At 32.6% G+C, this 18108-nt stretch overlaps 2 protein-coding genes and 1 non-coding gene across 5 annotated transcripts; 2 read left to right on the top strand and 1 right to left on the bottom strand.

Moving 5' to 3' along the window:
* Positions 1-5214, top strand: LOC133308356 (protein LONGIFOLIA 2-like). Its single transcript, XM_061508978.1, has 6 exons — positions 1-127; positions 552-631; positions 1053-3095; positions 3221-3371; positions 4068-4073; positions 4403-5214. Exons 1-6 carry the CDS (start codon positions 1-3, stop codon positions 5212-5214), a joined length of 3219 nt encoding a protein of 1072 aa, XP_061364962.1.
* A 969-nt stretch (positions 5215-6183) lies between these two features.
* On the top strand, positions 6184-6255 carry TRNAT-CGU (transfer RNA threonine (anticodon CGU)). Its single transcript has one exon. It is a non-coding gene; the product is annotated as a tRNA-Thr (tRNA).
* Positions 6256-15831: 9576 nt separating this feature from the next.
* LOC133308350 (transcription factor TCP5) lies at positions 15832-17667 on the bottom strand. 3 transcript variants are annotated; one of them, XM_061508969.1, is made up of 2 exons: positions 17542-17667; positions 15832-17213 (listed from the first exon to the last, which is right to left on the bottom strand). In XM_061508969.1, the coding sequence occupies exon 2, from the start codon at positions 17183-17185 to the stop codon at positions 16178-16180; it is 1008 nt and encodes a 335-aa protein (XP_061364953.1). In that variant the 5' UTR covers positions 17186-17213; positions 17542-17667; the 3' UTR covers positions 15832-16177. The 3 variants fall into 3 exon arrangements, with proteins under 3 accessions (XP_061364953.1, XP_061364954.1, XP_061364955.1); XM_061508970.1 differs by having other exon boundaries at positions 15832-17232; positions 17542-17664; XM_061508971.1 differs by having other exon boundaries at positions 15832-17218; positions 17542-17580.
* Between the last annotated feature and the right edge of the window lie 441 nt (positions 17668-18108).

Below are 18108 nucleotides of genomic sequence, written 5' to 3'. Positions count from 1 at the left end.
ATGGCTGCAAAACTCCTACATTCTTTAGCAGATGATAACCCAGATTTACAGAAGCAGATAGGATGCATGACTGGGATTTTTCAACTCTTTGATCGTCATCATATTGTTACTGCTCGCCAAATTAGCCAGAAGAGGCCTCCTCCTGGTAAACCTCTAGTAGTTACATGCTCAATTTTGGTAATTTAGTTTATATAAGCATTATTTTGATCTTTTTTTCCCCCTCTTTCTGTTTTGCTCTTGTCAATCTCAGAAATTGTTATGAATTGAGCTGTTTCCTAATAGTTGACTTATCACAAGGATTCTAATCTCAGATTAGTGTCATGGGTTTTAAGGCCTTTTGTCTAATTCGGTCCTTTTTCATCTTTCTTCTTCACATGTTTTGAAAGTGGGGAGGGTGGTTTGCAGTTTTTCTTTTTTCTTTTAGTCCTTGCAGGTTTGCTCTGAATTCACGTGGATAAGATGTTTGTCATAATTTATTTAACAAATGTTGAAGTTCATTTTGAAGATTTTGTATGCGGTTTATTCTTGGTTCTTGGTCATATGTTTCCATTTCATTGTAGGCAATTCCCACTACAATTATGACAGCCTGGAAAGAGATTCTAATAGCATACGCCAACGACGTACAGCAGCTGTAAGAACCTTCCTTTTCCCGTTTTACAAATTGTCTACTGTTTTACTATACAAGATTTCTTGAATATTGCTTCAATTTAAGGCATGGAATTTTTGTTACTAGATCAAGTATGCATATGCTGATCCAATGATATATTATCATTGGGTTGTGAGTCAATTCATACCATCTACTGGAGTCAAATGTAAAAGGCTGAGAATTGTTTGTTATCTTCCTCAAAATCAATTTCAGGATTTGTCCATACCCTTAACTTCTGCACAATCAAATGTATTCTGTTTATTTCTATTTCCTAATTCAGAGACTTATGATTCTGTTTTTTTCCTTGTTTGGGTAATGCATGTCTTGTAATTGCCATCTTGTCTGAAACAAAACTGCACACATTTGAAAGAAACTGAACTTATGCAACTTAGCGAATTAATCGCAGGATACAAGCTTAAACAAGGGTGTGAGTGAAAAACAAAGAATTTCAACAGAATCATCAAGAGCCTCGTTCTCTTCTTCTTGTTCATCATCAATGTCCTCTCTGGATTGTAAAGCTCAAGCAGATACTCCCTTAGACCGGATTATTTTTCCTGAAACTCCAATGAGGGACCAAGTTATGAACCAATCAAGTACCTCTCCCCATTTAGGGCGTCACTCCCTTGACCTGAGGGATGTGGTGAGGGACTCAATGTATAGGGAGGCTAGAGGACTATCCAAAGAGGAAGCTGCCATTGGTGTTATAAAGCACATGGACTCCCCAAGACCTCTTCAGCTGTCCAAATCTGTGGATAGAAAACTAAGTGTGCCTGTTGATTTAGAGGAGTCTCTCAGACTCCGACTTCTTGCTAAACTTAGGGAAGCACCTTGGCATTATGATGAAGAAGTTAAAGAACTTGCAAGATTATCATATGAAGTGAAAGATGGACATTGGCATTCCACATCAAAGGATGCTCGTCGGTTTTCTTATGATGGAAGAGAAATAAGTCGTTTATCTTTTGAATCACTTGATACCACCAAATTTCCACCAAAGCTAAAAGAGCTTCCTAGACTTTCACTTGACAGTAGGGAAAGTTCATGGCGCACATTCAGCTCTGATTCAAAACACAGTCACCTCTCGAGAAATTTGAACACTGGTGGTACCTCCACCTCAGATAACAAAGTCTCTAGTCTACAACAGTCTTCAGCAACTCAGAGCCGGTCACCTAGTGTTGTAGCAAAATTAATGGGCTTGGAAGCATTGCCAGAGTCTTATTTGGCTAGTGATAATCAGTCAAGTGTGAGTGAAACTGGCTCAACTCAAAGTAATGCTCAGTTTTCAAAAAATGGACTCACCGGGCCACTCCGAGTTTCCAATTCTCCTAAAAGTTCATTGAAAGACCCAAGTCCCCCGCAGTGGAAGAATCCTGATTTGGTTGTTAAACCTTTCTCAAGTTCAAGGTTTCCCATTGAACCAGCACCATGGAAGCAGCAGGATGGAAACCGAAGCTCTCAGAAACCAAATTCCAGGTCCATAAAAGCTCCACCGAGAACACCAGATTCATTTCCTTCAGTTTATAGTGAGATTGAGAAGAGATTGAAGGATCTTGAATTTAAACAGTCTGGAAGGGATCTTAGAGCACTCAAACGGATACTAGAAGCAATGCAAGTAAAGGGGCTGTTAGAGACAAGAAAAGAAGAACAAGCTTCAAATGTTGTTTCAAATCAAAGAGACTATGAACCAAAAATGAGTCTAGTTCAGAATTCTCTGTCGGTAAGGAAACATAAAATCAGGGGAACTGACTCAGCAAGGACTTTTGAATCACCAATTGTGATCATGAAACCAGCAAAACTTGTTGAGAAAGCTGGAATTTCGGCTTCTTCAGTCATTCCAACTGTTGGAGTTTCTGATTACCATAAACTCCAGAGTGGTGGTGTACATGCACATAATAAAAGAGGGACAGCTTCTGGTCGAATAGCAAAAGATCAGTCTCCTAGAAACAATCGCAGGGATGCTTCTACCAGTTCCAGTGATAAGAAAGCTGGTAGTAGCAAGACTATAAAATCAACACAATCTCAACCAAGGTCTCAGCAATTTCCAAAAGATAATAGCCCAAGTTCAGTAAAGAATTCAGGATCTGTGAGCCCAAGAATGCAGCAGAAGTTAGAGTTGGAGAGGAGATCTCGACCACCTACCCCTCCATCAGGTTCAAATAAAACCAGAAGGCAATCCAGTAAGCAGACAACAGAATCAAGTTCTCCTGTTCGAAAACTGAGACCTAAAGTCCATAATTCACAGCACAGTGATGACCAACTTAGTGACATAAGCAATGAATCAAGAAGTTTAAGTTGCCAAGGTGATGAAATATCTCTGCAATCAGACAGTATCTCAGTTGACTCAAAGATGGATATGGAAGTCACCAGCAGTTTACAATCTGCTGAAATTATTGATAGCCAAAGCCCATCCATGAAGGGTATTGAGCAATTGGTTTCAGGATCAATGAAGAAGGTAAGAACTGGGATAATCTCTATTAATTCAAGCTTTCTGATTAGATCTGTATGAGAAAATTTATAATTTTAGTAGTTGCATATTCCAATTACTAGTTGACATGTATATTTTATTTAATTTTCCAGAAATCAACTCTGGGATTGGATGAGGATGAGCCGATTGTTGAACTTGCAGCAAATGGCCCAGATCATCCAAGTTGTGTTTCAGTATTTGATATCTCAGTATACAGAGATGATGTGCCATCCCCTGTAAAGCTTATATGCAATGCTCCCAAAGGTATGGTTTTTGCCTTCCAAATAAGGATACAAAAATTAAGAGCCTGATTATCCCTGAGGACTATACTTCATATTGAGTCCAATAAAATAAGACAAATTCTTGTTTTGACCATCAGTTCAGCCTCAGGATTGATTACAATTTTATTTATAAAAGATTAGTTCTTTTCTTTTTGAAATGGTTTCTCATGTAATAGATTGAAAATCCATTTTTATGAAGGACTGACAACAACTTGAGAATACGGTTGATCATGCTTATATTGCACAGATACTTCAAAATAGATGTCAGATTTGGCACTTAGATATGATGTTTTCCTAATTATGCTCCTTTTGGCCACTGATTTTTCTGGTTTGTATCCAGTCTTTTTGACGTTCAAATTGTATGCATGTTAAAAAATTTTCAAAGCCAATGATTGTGACAACTAGGAAAAGACTCATGCTTTATGTGTTGAGATATATAGTCCCACATTGGTTGTATGTGCAACTAATGTGGAGTTTATAAGGTCTTGGACACTCCCACCCTTTGAGCTAGCTTTTGGGATGGTGTATCCCAAGGTTATTTACGTGGTATCAGAGCCTCGCCGTCCCCCACTCTTTCTCTTGTGGAGTTTCTTAACACAGGTAGGCTGAGCCTGTTGCATTGTCCACACTTCAAGCCCAAAGGGCTCTCGTGTGAGGGGCCACACTTCAAGCCCAAAAGGCTCTCGTGTGAGGGGGCGTGTTGAGATATATAGTCCCACATTGGTTGTATGTGCAACTAATGTGGAGTTTATAAGGCCTTGGGCACTTCCACCCTTTGAGCTAGCTTTTGGGGTGGTGTATCCCAAGGTTCTTTACATTATGCATCAGACATAATAGGCTTTGTACGTTCTTCCTTGTGTAATATGTATTTCCGGAATATTTAGCATCAAGTATCCACTAAATAAAGGAATCTTAATTGTATTTGTCACGTGCAATAGTCTAATACGTTGTTGAGTTTCTTTTTAAAAATAATATTTTCTTTACGCTACTTCACTATATGCTTAAATGCTGCAGATGGTCAAGAATCTAAAGAAAACGAAAATATAGATCAGTGGAACCCTGCAGATAGCATTTCAGTTAACAGCACAGGATCTGGAGGGATCAACCGCAAGAAATTGCAAAGCATAGATCACCTTGTTCAGAAGCTTAGACGGCTAAACTCAAATCATGATGAAGCTAGAATCGATTACATAGCTTCCCTTTGTGAAAATACAAATCCAGACCACAGATACATCTCCGAAATACTATTAGCTTCAGGCCTACTACTCAGAGATCTGAGTTCTGAATTGCTGACATTTCAATATCACTCATCAGGTCATCCCATTAACCCTGAGTTATTCCTTGTGTTGGAGCAGACCAAGGTAAGTAGTTTGCTTTCAAAAGAAGAGAGCAGCCTCGGAAAAGTTGCTTTCATGAAGCTAAATGCAGAGAAGTTTCACAGGAAACTCATCTTTGATGCTGTGAATGAGATTCTTGGTGTAAAATTAGGCTCTTCTCCCGAGCCATGGTTGAAGCCTAATGGACTCACCAAGAAAGTCCTCAGTGCACAAAAGCTTCTTAAAGAACTGTGCTTTGAGGTAGAAAAAATTCAATCCAAGAAGCCAGATTGCAGTTTAGAAGATGAAGGGGATGGACTGAAAAGTATTCTATTGGAAGATGTGATGCATGGCTCAGAAAGATGGACAGATTTCCATGGTGAAATACCTGGGGTTGTGTTGGATGTTGAGAGACTGATATTTAAGGACTTAGTTGACGAGATTGTGATTGGTGAAGCAACTAGTTCTCGAGTCAAGTTGGGTAGGCGCAAGAAGCTATTTGGAAAGTAGTTCATTCCATTCTTCCCTTTATCACTAATTTCTAATCCATCACTTTCTTGTCATTTACATATAATTTTTTGGTGTCAAGCCATAAAGTTTGTAGATTTAGAGCTTTGATTATTTTTGCTAAGTTGTAAAGCAAGTAACTTACCATGGATTCACATCTGCGGTATTCTAAAAAAATTCTTTGTGGAACATCTGTGTGTCACCTATGAACGACACATCTTGTTTGTGTTTTCCTTGTGACGCATAGTTTGGTTTTTGTAAGGCCACCAACTATCATGCCATGAAAGTGTTATAAGTTGCACACCTCAATGAAAGTGGAGAAAACTATTGGGAAATGCCATGAAAGTGTCTCTTAGATGAATTCATATTCTAGACAACAAAAGGGTCCGTCTCCTTTTTACAACAAAATCTGGAATATTATATTTGGGTTTGTATTTTCTTACGTAGTAGGAGACATCTTCTCTCATGTTGCAGACTCAAAGGCATTGTAGGTACCACCACAATAAATAAAAAAGAAAAAAAGAAAAGAGAAGACACACATTTCGATGTATCTGTAGGAAAAATATTGTCTCTCCTACCACAGGAGAGACATATTTCCCATTATATTTTTGTAGAAAGCATTGGGAAACCAAATCTTAAACAATATAAGAGAATAGTTCTCCTGACTGCACTTGTCACCTTCACTAGTCCATAGTCATCAATCTAAATGCATAAGTGCAAAAAAGTGGGTAGAGAACTAACTTCCATCAATGTAATGCTAAGCTATTTTTAAGGAGTGGAAGGGCTAAATAATGGAAAGATAAAATTTTAAAAAATGGGTACAACAGAAATAAAAATGAGATAATTTCAGTTTGCTAACGCACGCACAAAGTTAAATTTTGTTTCAAATCTATTACCTTAAATTTAAAAATAGAGCAAATCAAATTTAGAAAATGATACATATTACTTTTAATTTATTTTACATTGCAATCAGCCTCCGTAGCATAGTGGTAGTGCGTTCGCTTCGTAAGCGAAAGGTCGCGAGTTCGATCCTCGCCGGGGGCTATTCATTATTTAGCTATTTTGGTTTAGGGTTTATTGTTGTCGAATATTTAGATGATGGTGTTGGGCTCCTTGCAGCCCCAACAAAGTGAACTGAGAGCTCTTGGTTTTTTCTTTGTGGTACATTTAAAACTTTAAAGAAATATTCAACATAATTAAGTATATATCCTCTATTGCTAATGTAAAAGGTTTTTCTCTTTCTTAATTTTCAGGACAAAAGGAAGAAGAGCAGGCAGAAGAAATGGTCCCTTCGGCCCTTCCCTTCACTAAAGCACAATATATCAGACATATAGGACCACAAGGCCTACAAATTTTATTTGATGCCGAATGTGCTAATTGCTATTCTGCACGCCTACAAAGCGCATGCAACTACTCACATACAAAAGCGCCATTGTTTTATTCTTATCTATTGTACTTTCCACTGATTCTTAAAATGGATTATGGACATGAATTATATAGGAAAAATAACTTAACTCACTTGCAAAGAACAAAATAATATAAGGAAAAAGTATTTCTCCAGTCACTCGAGATAAAATTATAACAATATTATTTTGAGTTATAAGATTAAAAAATAAATAAAGACTAATATATCCCTACAATATATTAAAATTACAAAAATACTTTGATTTTCGCCCCAAAATGATATCATTTTGAGCTCACCAGATATAACTTATATCCATTGACTGGATAAAAACTTTATCCATAACATAAATACATAAAATATAAAAGTATATAAATAATAAAATAAATGATCATGTTTTAAAACTGTTTGTATCTTTAACAAAGCTTGTTTATTTTACAAGTCATATCTTATCAAATTCAGTTAACGATATAAAATTTTAAAAAAAAATTATTGTTTTATATCTTAACAATATTATTAGGAGACTTATAACTCTTGTTAGAAGAAGAAATAGATTTTAAAGAAAAATATTCATTGTATCACTAAATAATATATTATTGTGTAATGATATCACAAAATTAATATATTTATAATAATGTAATAATAAAGGAATAATAACAATAAAACATAATATAAATTTTTATTTATAATGATTATGCATAAACACGCACGTGCCCACACACAAATATTAAAAATTATGTTAAATCATAAGAATATTGTGTTTTATATTTTTATCATATTGTTAAATTTTTATTTATTTGTGTTCAAGAGCTAAAATAATTAATACACTACATTAAAAGTTATATAAAATAAAATACATTGATTGAAATTATTATTAATAAAAAAATTATATATATAAGTTTTCCTCTAAAGTCAAATGATCTCTCTCCAAATATGTATATAATATGGAGCTATATATAATATAAAGAGAAAAAACTTTTAAATCTTTATCATTTGGTATTCATTTTTTTTAGGTAGAATAATATTCTACGTTATAAATATGAAAATTATCTGTAAATTTATTAGTCAAATTAGTGTTTCCTTAATTTTTAGGATTTAGGTTCATTCTCTAGACTCATTAGTGTTTATCTCTCTCTCTATATATTAGGTAGAATAATATTCTACGTTATAAATATGAAAAATATTTGTAAATTTATTTTATTTATTATTCAAATTAGTGTTTCCTTAATTTTTAGGATTTAGGTTTCCTTTACACTCATTAGTTTCTCTCTCTCTCTATATATATATATATATATATATATATATATATATATATATATCTCTAACTTCTTTATTCATGTACTCTTGAGAATTATTAATATTTTTTAATTTTTCTCCTTTTAAGTTGTATCACAACTCTCGATATAGGAGCCTTAAGCTTCTGCAGCTACTGTCTTTAGTGCAGACCTTTCTTTATGCCTTTAGTGCGGATTCTCTTGCACAGTTGTCCTAACCAATGTTGTCAAACTCGAGTATCTACGTAGAAACGGAAATGGGCGGTAAAAACGTAAAACGTAGAAACGACACGAAATGTAAAGTTTTTACTTTCTACTACTTGAGGTCAAGATACAAATATATATATATATATATATATATATATGTACATACATACATATATGCATATGCATATAAAAAAATATCTCATAATGTGTGTTGAGCCACTTATCTATCTAAAAAGGAAATTTTTTTTTGATAACCAAATGCCAAAATTATAAACAGTGATAACTAACAAGTAATGGATAACCAACATGCTTTAACTGCTTCATACACTAGGCAGATTTTGGATCATCGCTCATCATGATATCATTCCACTTATTTTAGTGCACACAATGATCCAAAAACACAAAATGATTCTATAGCATAACTTATAATAGAATTGCAGCTTTATAAGACATAATTATGAAAGACATATATCTAAACAAAAAGATATCAAGATTTGTGCATATGATTTGGGGAAAATGAAAATTGGGTTTTTTTTTTTTAATTTCTTTTTTTGTAAATCTTTTTTTTTTTTTTAAAAAAAAATTAGTTTTAAGTAAAAACGGTCAAAACGGTAAAAACACAAGTTTTTACAGTTTTTATGTTTTTACACGGCATTTTTACCAATTTTTACTAAGGACAGTTTTTACTATCGTTTTAACACGCACTCTCTCTAGTAAAAATGTAAGTTTTTACACTAGTTTTTGACAACAATGGTCCTAACTCGCGGTCAATCAAAAAAATTTCGATAACTTTTCCAGTGAAGAAGGCAAATTTTTCACTCAGAATATCCCGATCTAGAATTCTTCGACACACTTGCGTCGTCCTAGAATTGCTCCATGCACCTCTACACACACTGGAAAGTTTCAATCGTTATTATCTCTCTGGCTGACTATATATTCAATCATTTTTCTAACCGGTCAATCCTAGGATGAGGTCGTGCGTCCTAAATCGGTTGAAACCCAGGAGCCCATCACTAGAAACAACCACACACACCTCCTCGTGTTGGCTGTCTCTGTATGCGTGAGATCTATACGCTATTGCCTTGCAACGTGGGTGCATATGAAGCATCCTCTTAGTCGTGCTCGTCGTCGTTGTGCTCGCCCCAACCTTCTTTTTCCATATTTGTGCTATCCTTTTTGATCTGACACTGTTTCGGTCGTGGGTCCTTTCTTTCTCATATAGTTTGTGTTTATACTTTGAAATATAATTTAGATGACAACTCCATATGTATAAGGTTCGATTAATAGCCAAGAAAGCTTATGACATTGATTATGAAGAAACGTTTGCTTTAGTAGTCAAAATGAACACTGTGAGAGTTATATTGTCCCTTGTTGCTCACTTTGATTGGGACTTGAACCAACTTGATGTGAAGAATGTCTTTCTCAATAGTGAATTATTTAAGGTTTACATGGAGATTCCACCGGGATATGACACCACAAATGGAGAAATTTAAAGTTTGCAGTAGGTTGAAGAAATCCCCACGTGCTTGGTTTGGAATATTTACCAAGGTTATGGTGTCACTGGGATACAAGTATAGTCAAGGAGATCACACATTTTTCATTAAACACTCTCAAGGAGGTAAAGTCGTTATTCTCCCCATTTATGTTGATGACATTATTATCAAAGGAAATGATATAGTTAAGAAACATGTGCTACAAGAGAAATTGACTACTGAATTTGAAGTTAAAGGTCTTAGGAAGCTGGGATATTTTCTTGGGATAGAATTAGCCTATTCAATGGAAGATATTTTTATTTTTCTGCAAAAGTATGTCCTTGATCTTCTTAAAGAAGTGATAAAACTTGGGTGTAAAGTTTTCAATACTCTTCTTAAGCAAAATCAGAGACTGAAAAATAAAGAGAAGAGTCCTTCAGTTGAAAAGGGACAATACAATGATGAGTAGAAAGATTGATATATGTAGCTCATACTAAATCTGATCCAGCTTATGCAGTTAGCATTGTTAGTCAATTCATGCATGACCTAAGGGAAAAACACATGCACGAAGTAGGCAAGATTCTCCAGTACCTTATGTTCATTCCAAGCAAGGGACTGTTATATCGGAAAAGGGAAAATCTAACCCTAGAAGTTTATACTGACGTTGATTATGCTAGGTATGTGATTGCTCGATGATCTATTTAGGACTATTTTATGTTTCTTTATGGAAACCTAGTAACATGGAGGAGTAAAAAGTAAAATGTAGCTGCTAGGTCGAGTGCATATGCATAATTTTGAGCCATGAACTAAAATATTTGTGAATTGTTATGGATAAAAATTATTCTAGATGATCTCAAGATGAGATGTGAAGGACTTATAGTTACCCTGTAATAATAAGTCAGTCATCTATATAACATACAACCCAGTCCAACATGACCGAACAAAACATATTGAGATCGATCGTCATTTCATTAAAGAGAAAATAGATAGTGAACTGATATCTACTCCATAAATTCCTTCTGGTCATCAATTAATTGATATCTTACCAAGGGACTTTTCATTAAAATATTTTCAAGAATTTAATAGCAAGCTATAAATGATAAATATCTATTTCTCAGCTTGAGGGGGAATGCTAAAATATGAAATATATATGTAATATTTCTTTCCTTTATTAGTTATATTAATGTTTTCTTATTTTTAGGATTTGAATTTATTACTTTTTTTCCATTAGTTTCTCTATATATATCGATCGTACTCCTTTGTACATGTACTCCTTAGAATCAATGATATTTTTTGGCTTTTGTCCTTTCATGTTTGTATTTTATTGATATAATAATATATAAATGTTATTTATATGAAATTTTTACATCAAAATTTGATATTGTTTCAGGAAAAGAAAAAAAAATTAAAACCGTGTTTCATTTTAATATCAAAAGGTTTGATGTATAGATTAGGATAAGAATATCAACAAAAATTGTTATATATAAAGTAAAATGGTTTAGGAAAAAAGAAGTCTAATATATAAGAGGAAAGAAATTGCATGCTATTTGTACAAAAAAATTAAGATTAATTTTTTTTATAAACTTATATAGGAAAAATGTTTATCGTTTTAAGTTAATAGAAAAAATGTTAGTCATTTTAAATGACACAATTTTGCGTCATTTTAAGTGAATCGATCGTATTTTGGTATGTATTTGTTGATTTTTTACATTCTCTCTCTTTCACATTATTCTTTCTTTCTCTTTCCTGGTAATTCTATGGAGGAGAGAAAATATAAAAGACCAACAAATATATATCAAAACATTGTTGTTTCATTTAAAATGACACAAAGTTGTATTATTTAAAAATGATAAACACTTTTCTTAAGTTTATAAGATTAGATAAATTTGGGGAAAGTCCAAAAAATCCCTATGATTTTTTCTTAAATCTCTTACACCCCTATGCTTTTTTAAATTATTTATCCCATGTGATTTTTTCATCCAAACTCTTCCTTAACATCGTTAAAATAAGAAAATAGATTTGGAAAAAATATTAAAAAATAAAATAAAAAGTAAAGACCAAATAAGTTGAAAACTTACAACACTTATGGAAAAGACTAAAAAAATGAAAATAGAAAAAAAAGATTAAAGAAGTCTAAATAAAAAAGAAGAAAATAAATTGAGGACAAAAAGAAGAAGAAAAATAAGACCAAATATGTTAAAAACTTACAACAGTAACAGAAAAGATAAAAAGTAAAAAAAAATAAAAAGAGTTTAAATAAAAAAAATAGACTTAAGAAAAAAATAAATAGAAGAAAAAATAAGACTAAATATGTTGGAAATTTACAAGATTGAGTTCTTTTTCTTTTAATTTTTCTACCAACAGTGATAGAAAAGACTAAAAGCGAAAAATAAAATTAAAAGAAAAAAAAACCAAACTAATCAAAAAGAAGAAAATACATGGAGAACAAAAAATAAAATAAAAATAGAAAAATATTAGTGTTTTATTTTACTTCTATTTTTTATTTTGTTTCTTCCGTCTATTTTTCTCGCTCTGATTTAGTCTTTTTTTTTCATTTTAGTCTTTTATGTCACAATTGTAAGTTTTCAACATATCTAGTCTTATTTTTTCTTCTATATTTTTTGTTCATATTCTATTTTATTCTTTTTGATTTCAATATATTTGATCTTTTTTCTTCTATCTTTATTTTTTTTTTACTTTTACTATTTTTTTTGTGTGAAAATATTACAATCGGTTCATTGCTTCACAACTAATTCGATTCGGGGCGTGTACAAGATTAAGACTTTAAATCCTTCCCAAAGGTGATACTGAGAAGATTCGAACACATGCTCTCACCCCCACCTGCTTAGCTCACATACGCCAACTGAGCTACGACCATTTTTTTTTTTACTTTTACTATTTTTAGTAAGTGGTATAAATTTTCAACATTTTCATCTTATTTTTTCCTTTTTTTGTCATCGGTCTATTTTTTTTTTAAGAAGGGTAAAGTGTATAGATTAACTAAGTGTCTAACCGTATTAATGATAGATTTAGATGAAAAAAATCCTAGGATAAGTGATTAAAAAAAAGCATAGGGATGTAAATGATTTAAAGCAAAACTATAGGATTTTTTTGGACTTTTCCCATAAATTTGTTATCATTAAAAAAGTATGACTTTTGAGATGATTATCATGAGAATTTTCTTAATAACTCATTAATACATACTTGAATGAAAATGTAATTTTTTTCAGTGACAATGTGTAAAAACAATTTTTTTATATAAATATATAAAAAGATAAATAATTATATATAATTCATAACAATTCGTTGGATATCACTTATATTTTTGTCACTTTTCCACCGATTTATCAATTACATGAATAATTATCCGGTTTGAGGCTTGCAAAACTTAAAACAGAAATAATGATCGCGGACAAGACTAAAAAATTTGATACTAAATTTTATTCATTAATTTCTGTGAATTTAACGATTATAATTTATTGAATATTAATAATTAAGTGTGACATAATAAATTATAATGGTTAAATTTATGAAAATTAACGATTAAGCTGACACCAATATTAAAAAGTCATGTCACTATAGCATAATACTTAGCAATGTACAATTCTTAGAGGTTTTTATTTATTTATTTATAGAATATCAACTCTCTTTTTTTTGGGTACGCAATAGAATATCAACTTTAATTTGTACATATTAGCAAATGAGTGTAATGTAGCGGACGAAGCTCCGTTGCTGGCCGCTGTAACAAAATAAAATCATATTTATTTAGCGAAGGGATATTCTCGTTACTAAAATTTTTCACAATCAATTTACTATCTATCTAATCACAGTTAGATTAACATTTTTTCTTTCTTTAAAAACTTTTTAACATTTTCTCTCTTTGATCCAATGGTGATGTGATGAGTAGTAAATTAGTAGTAAGAATTTTTGATAGTTAAAATATCCTCACTTATTTATAAATTATAAATGTAGCTGTCTTGTCTTAATTTTTGTCTTATTTTCTTTCTTAGTTTTAAAACCTTAGAACCTGGACCACTGGCAAATAAAACTTTTATTCATTTTTCTTTTTGCTGCCGCCTTTAAAGGACCCTTAAAAAAGTCAAATTGCAGCAACAACTGGGTCTCCTTTAATTTACCTTGGATCCTGTGATATATTATTGTCTACTGGCAACACAGACTGCTTACAAGCTTGTGATTTTATGTTGCTTCATTTTCATGGTCAGAAGAACCATAGATTCAAAAACATTTTCTCACTTTGTATAGAGGGAATTAATTCATTCATCAGCTCCATGAATTCATCAATATAATGCTAAAAATGATACAAAGATAAACGCGCGTGGATGAGGTTTATTGCCTATGCACTATACTGGAGAAAGTTATATATATCTTTAGGCTTACTCATGATCTATCTTCTTTTTTTTTTTAATTTTAAGAGTTTATTATAGTTGTTTTTTTAGTAATATATTATAGAGGGGTTGCATTTAGTTGCATTTTCATTAGCCTTTTTTCATTTTCTTTTAACTCTATCATGTTTGTGTCATATGGCATGCATGGATGAGAGAGATTATCCAAGAAGTCATTTATCAAGCTCCAAAAGTTATTTCTAAGTTTGCATCTAATTTCATCGTACATTGTCAGTTTTAAATTTTCTTTCCATCATAATTGAACATTTAGTACATAGAGTAGAGAGTGAGTTTTGGTTAAATGGTAAAGTAATCATCATGTTTTTGTCCTGTGACTCCATGATCACAAGATTCACAACTTGCAGTGGCAACAATTACCTCTCAGCTGCTTGCCAGGACAAAACAATTGATATCACGAACAAAGTCGACAATAGAAATTTGGATCTCTGAATCACTTTTTTTAGTTAGATATTCAGCATGTTTGTTTAATGTGGGGTTTCAGAAAATTGATTAATTTAATTTAGGTTACTATATATATTCGAAAGATGTTCTCCGTTAATTAAACAGTCGATCACAATGCATATTTCCTATTTGCATGTTAATTATCATGCTAGCTAGTTATATATGCTACGTGAAACTTCTATAATGTTTAATCATACGTGATTCCTACTAGAGTTTGAGAAAGTCATGGACTCCAGGAGTTTACTTGGCTTAAAATCTTCATCTAGATCTGTCCGAATAAGACACATTATTTAACCTTGGATTTTTGATCCTGTTGAAGTAAAAACACAAACATATCATCGGTTTCATTCTTTTGACAACAAACTATTTATAGTGAAACACACATGAAAAATGTACATGTTTAAGTCGCACATCACCGCCATTCGCAATTTTTGCAAAAATCAGTGTAATGTAAGACACGCATCCTGGCCGTATGTGTTCAAATCGCACATGCACTCCATGTATGTCTTGCAGAACACAATACGTATGATAGATGTTTTTTGGTTTTTGAACAAATTACACATGAGGTGATGTGTGATTTAAACGCGCACACTTCCTATGCATGTTTCACTCGCACTGAATTTATAAATAATTTCATCTAAACTAATTTCATCTATCAATTTTTTTTTATAAATAATTTATCAAAAGAATTAATCTGTTAATATATCTTGGATTTTGCATCAAAACTGTCAAAAAGCCTCCGCCATATAGTGCCATTTAGTCATTTACAAGTAGTAAAAACAAAAGAACCATGTATTGACCAGTACGTAGAATAGATTTACGATAAAATAACAAGCAAACCAACCATTCCACACTTGCAAGACAAAACCTATAACATATATGCATATGTGGGAAATCAAACTTGTCATTCTCAATTTGCAGAATATTTCAAAGTGTATTTTCCTTTAGAAAACAAAATTCTGACTTGATAGTACCTCTAACTAGAGTACTCAGAAGTTTATCTAACAAAAGAAACTAATTTCCATATTGTGTTTCTCTATATAATGCAACTGATAAAAATGTAAATGATAAAAATGTAAATATACATAAATGTATTAACTACTTACTTATCAATCTCTGCTTTCAGATATCAATCATATTATCCTACATTTCCTTTATGTCAAGCTTAACTAAAATGCTGACTATCTGAGTTTGCAATAACACTAAATTCTAGCAAAGCATAGGTAAGACTTGGTCAAATTGCTTGTTTGGACTCTGGTAAACGTGCATGTATGTACTAAAAAATAGTATGCTTAATTTAACATACAATTAATAAATTGATTATATATGAAGATAAACACATTAAACACATGAATACTACTTTAGATTGATTTATTCTAATTCATAATCATAATGGTTTGTCAACAATGTATTTATAGCTACAATCACAAGGATTAATTTAAACACAATTATTCCATATGTACAGCATTGTCACACTTATTATTAGGGAAAGCATCCATATTGTGCATGTATTGTGCACACAATTTTTTCTTAATAATTTATGCACGAAACATGCATGAGACTAATACTTTCCGTAATACTTACATAATTATTCATCTTCACGCTGAGTGTGAAAAATGTAAATTATGTGCTTTATTATCTAGATTAATTTCTTTGAAGAATACCCTCTAAGCCTTGTTCACATCCTTTGCAGGCATACAATCAACAAAAGTGACATCATCAAGAAAAGGAGTACGAAGAGGAGCTTCAAGAACGAGTATTACCCTTATCTGAATCAAGAAGCCTGGAACTAAATGGAGTTGGAAGGCGTCTAAGAGGTGGATGAGACACTCCTTGAGAACTTGAGTTCAAGATCTGAATATGGTTGAATTGTCTTGGATCACTTTCCTCTGAGTTGACCATAAATGGAGCATGTGGAGTAAAAAGTGAAGGAGAAGAAGGACAAAAAAGTAATTGGGAACCAAATGGTACAGGCAAAGAAGATGAAAACTGCACTGCACTGCCACTACTTGGATCAGAATCTACCTGGGAAGGAAATAATCCATGGCTTCCAAATTGGGACAAAGATAAACTTGAAGGCTGAGAATTGTAAGAGTTGAATGTCATGACATTGTTTAGAAACCCAGATAAAGAAGAGCTATTTCCAATGGGGAAGATCTTATGAGCTGAATTCTGCCTATTATAACCACCAATTCCATCTGGATTTTCTTGTTCATCTTCTTTGGAGATGGACACACTTGCAGCTTCCTTACCTTTTAGTCTATTTCCCATGAGGTTTTGATTTCCCCTATCCTTCATAAATGGGGAATTAGCATCATAAAAGCCTCCAAGAGAGGATAGAGTAGTACCTGACTCATGATGATGAGGCAGTAGGGTTTGTTGATGAAATTGAGCAAAACCCTGAGGAATATGAAGTGGTGGGAGCTTATCAATATCAAGTTTTGTGGCTTCAAGCAACCAATCTATGACCTTGCTTGGTTGGCTGAGCCCAAGCCTATCTTGAAGATCATATAATTGAATTGCTGTGGGCACAGACAGCCTAATGCGCCGGTCCCTGAGTCCCCTTATGGTGCAAACCTTGCTATGCCTATCTTTTCCTCCCAAAGAACGTGAGACTCTCACAATTCTTGGATTTCTGAATGATGTCCATTGTCTTGAGGTAGAGGGTGCCTTGGAGAACTTCTCAATAATATTACTGCTATCACCCTCTTGCTTGGCTTGTTGACCTTTATTACTTGAATTTTCAATCATCATCTTACTTAACCCATCACCCTCTTTTCTCCTGCACTTCAAACAAACCCCTGATAATTAAACAATGAAAACAAGAAGTTATATTTGCTAAATATTTTTGTGTTATTATTAAATAAGGGTTATTAGAAAGAAAAAGTTGTGGAAGTTCTACACGCAAATCAGTTTTTCTAATTCTACATGACAGCTGAAGTTATGTTGCTCCAAAATAAGGGCAAAGAAAATCCTGTTCAGTCAATTGATAGTTAAGAAACCAAATCGAAGCCAGAAGCACCGCCATGGTCAGAAATTGTGCATATAAATTAGGATTTCACTGAAAAAATTAGAAGCATGATGAGCACAAGAGCCAGAAAAAAACTTACCTGTCAACTGTTATCCGCTTCTCACGAGAGCCAAAAAAGAGAAGAAATGGAGGAGGAAGCAGAAGTATGTAGACACAGCATAAAATTCATCTAAAATGAACTCTTCAGTGTTAATTAGTTGAGAAGATGAACTCAAGTTTGGACTTCAACTTTTCCCTACAAAGGAATTATATATTTAGCATAGAATTTAGAAAATTTGTAAGGAAATATTGAAATTAATTTTACAGCATCATGTTGCATGTGTAAATGTTAAAAGGAAAAAAACAAAACAATCAAAAAGTTGACTTCTGATCATGTGTCATCCTTTGTGAACTGGCACGCCAACCAAATTGCAAGTACTAACTTCTTTGATTTACTGAACAATCACTTGCTTAATTAATGAGTGTTACAATACAAATATAATTAAGAATAGCTTTGCATGACATTATTCCTTTATATATATATATTCATCACATTAGTTTCTCACATTTTAATGCGTTTAGTATCTAAAGAATTTTACTATCAAATTAATCCTTTAAACATATAAAATAGTTATTAAATTTGCATGTCCTTTTATATTATCACTTT

The sequence above is a fragment of the Gastrolobium bilobum genome, unplaced genomic scaffold (assembly GCF_033153095.1).
Source record: "Gastrolobium bilobum isolate Gb01-03AN ecotype WA unplaced genomic scaffold, APGP_CSIRO_Gbil_v1 utg10772, whole genome shotgun sequence".
Classification (NCBI taxonomy): domain Eukaryota; kingdom Viridiplantae; phylum Streptophyta; class Magnoliopsida; order Fabales; family Fabaceae; genus Gastrolobium; species Gastrolobium bilobum.
This window is presented reverse-complemented; position numbering and strand designations above follow the sequence as displayed.

Excerpts from the sequence above, each read along its gene's own strand:
- LOC133308356 (XM_061508978.1), top strand. The coding sequence starts at position 1 with ATGGCTGCAAAACTCCTACATTCTTTAGCAGATGATAACCCAGATTTA. Across the intron at positions 632-1,052 it reads GCCAACGACGTACAGCAGCT|GATACAAGCTTAAACAAGGG; the intron begins GTAAGAACCTTC and ends AATTAATCGCAG. Across the intron at positions 3,096-3,220 it reads TTTCAGGATCAATGAAGAAG|AAATCAACTCTGGGATTGGA; the intron begins GTAAGAACTGGG and ends TTAATTTTCCAG.
- LOC133308350 (XM_061508969.1), bottom strand. The coding sequence starts at position 17,185 with ATGATGATTGAAAATTCAAGTAATAAAGGTCAACAAGCCAAGCAAGAG.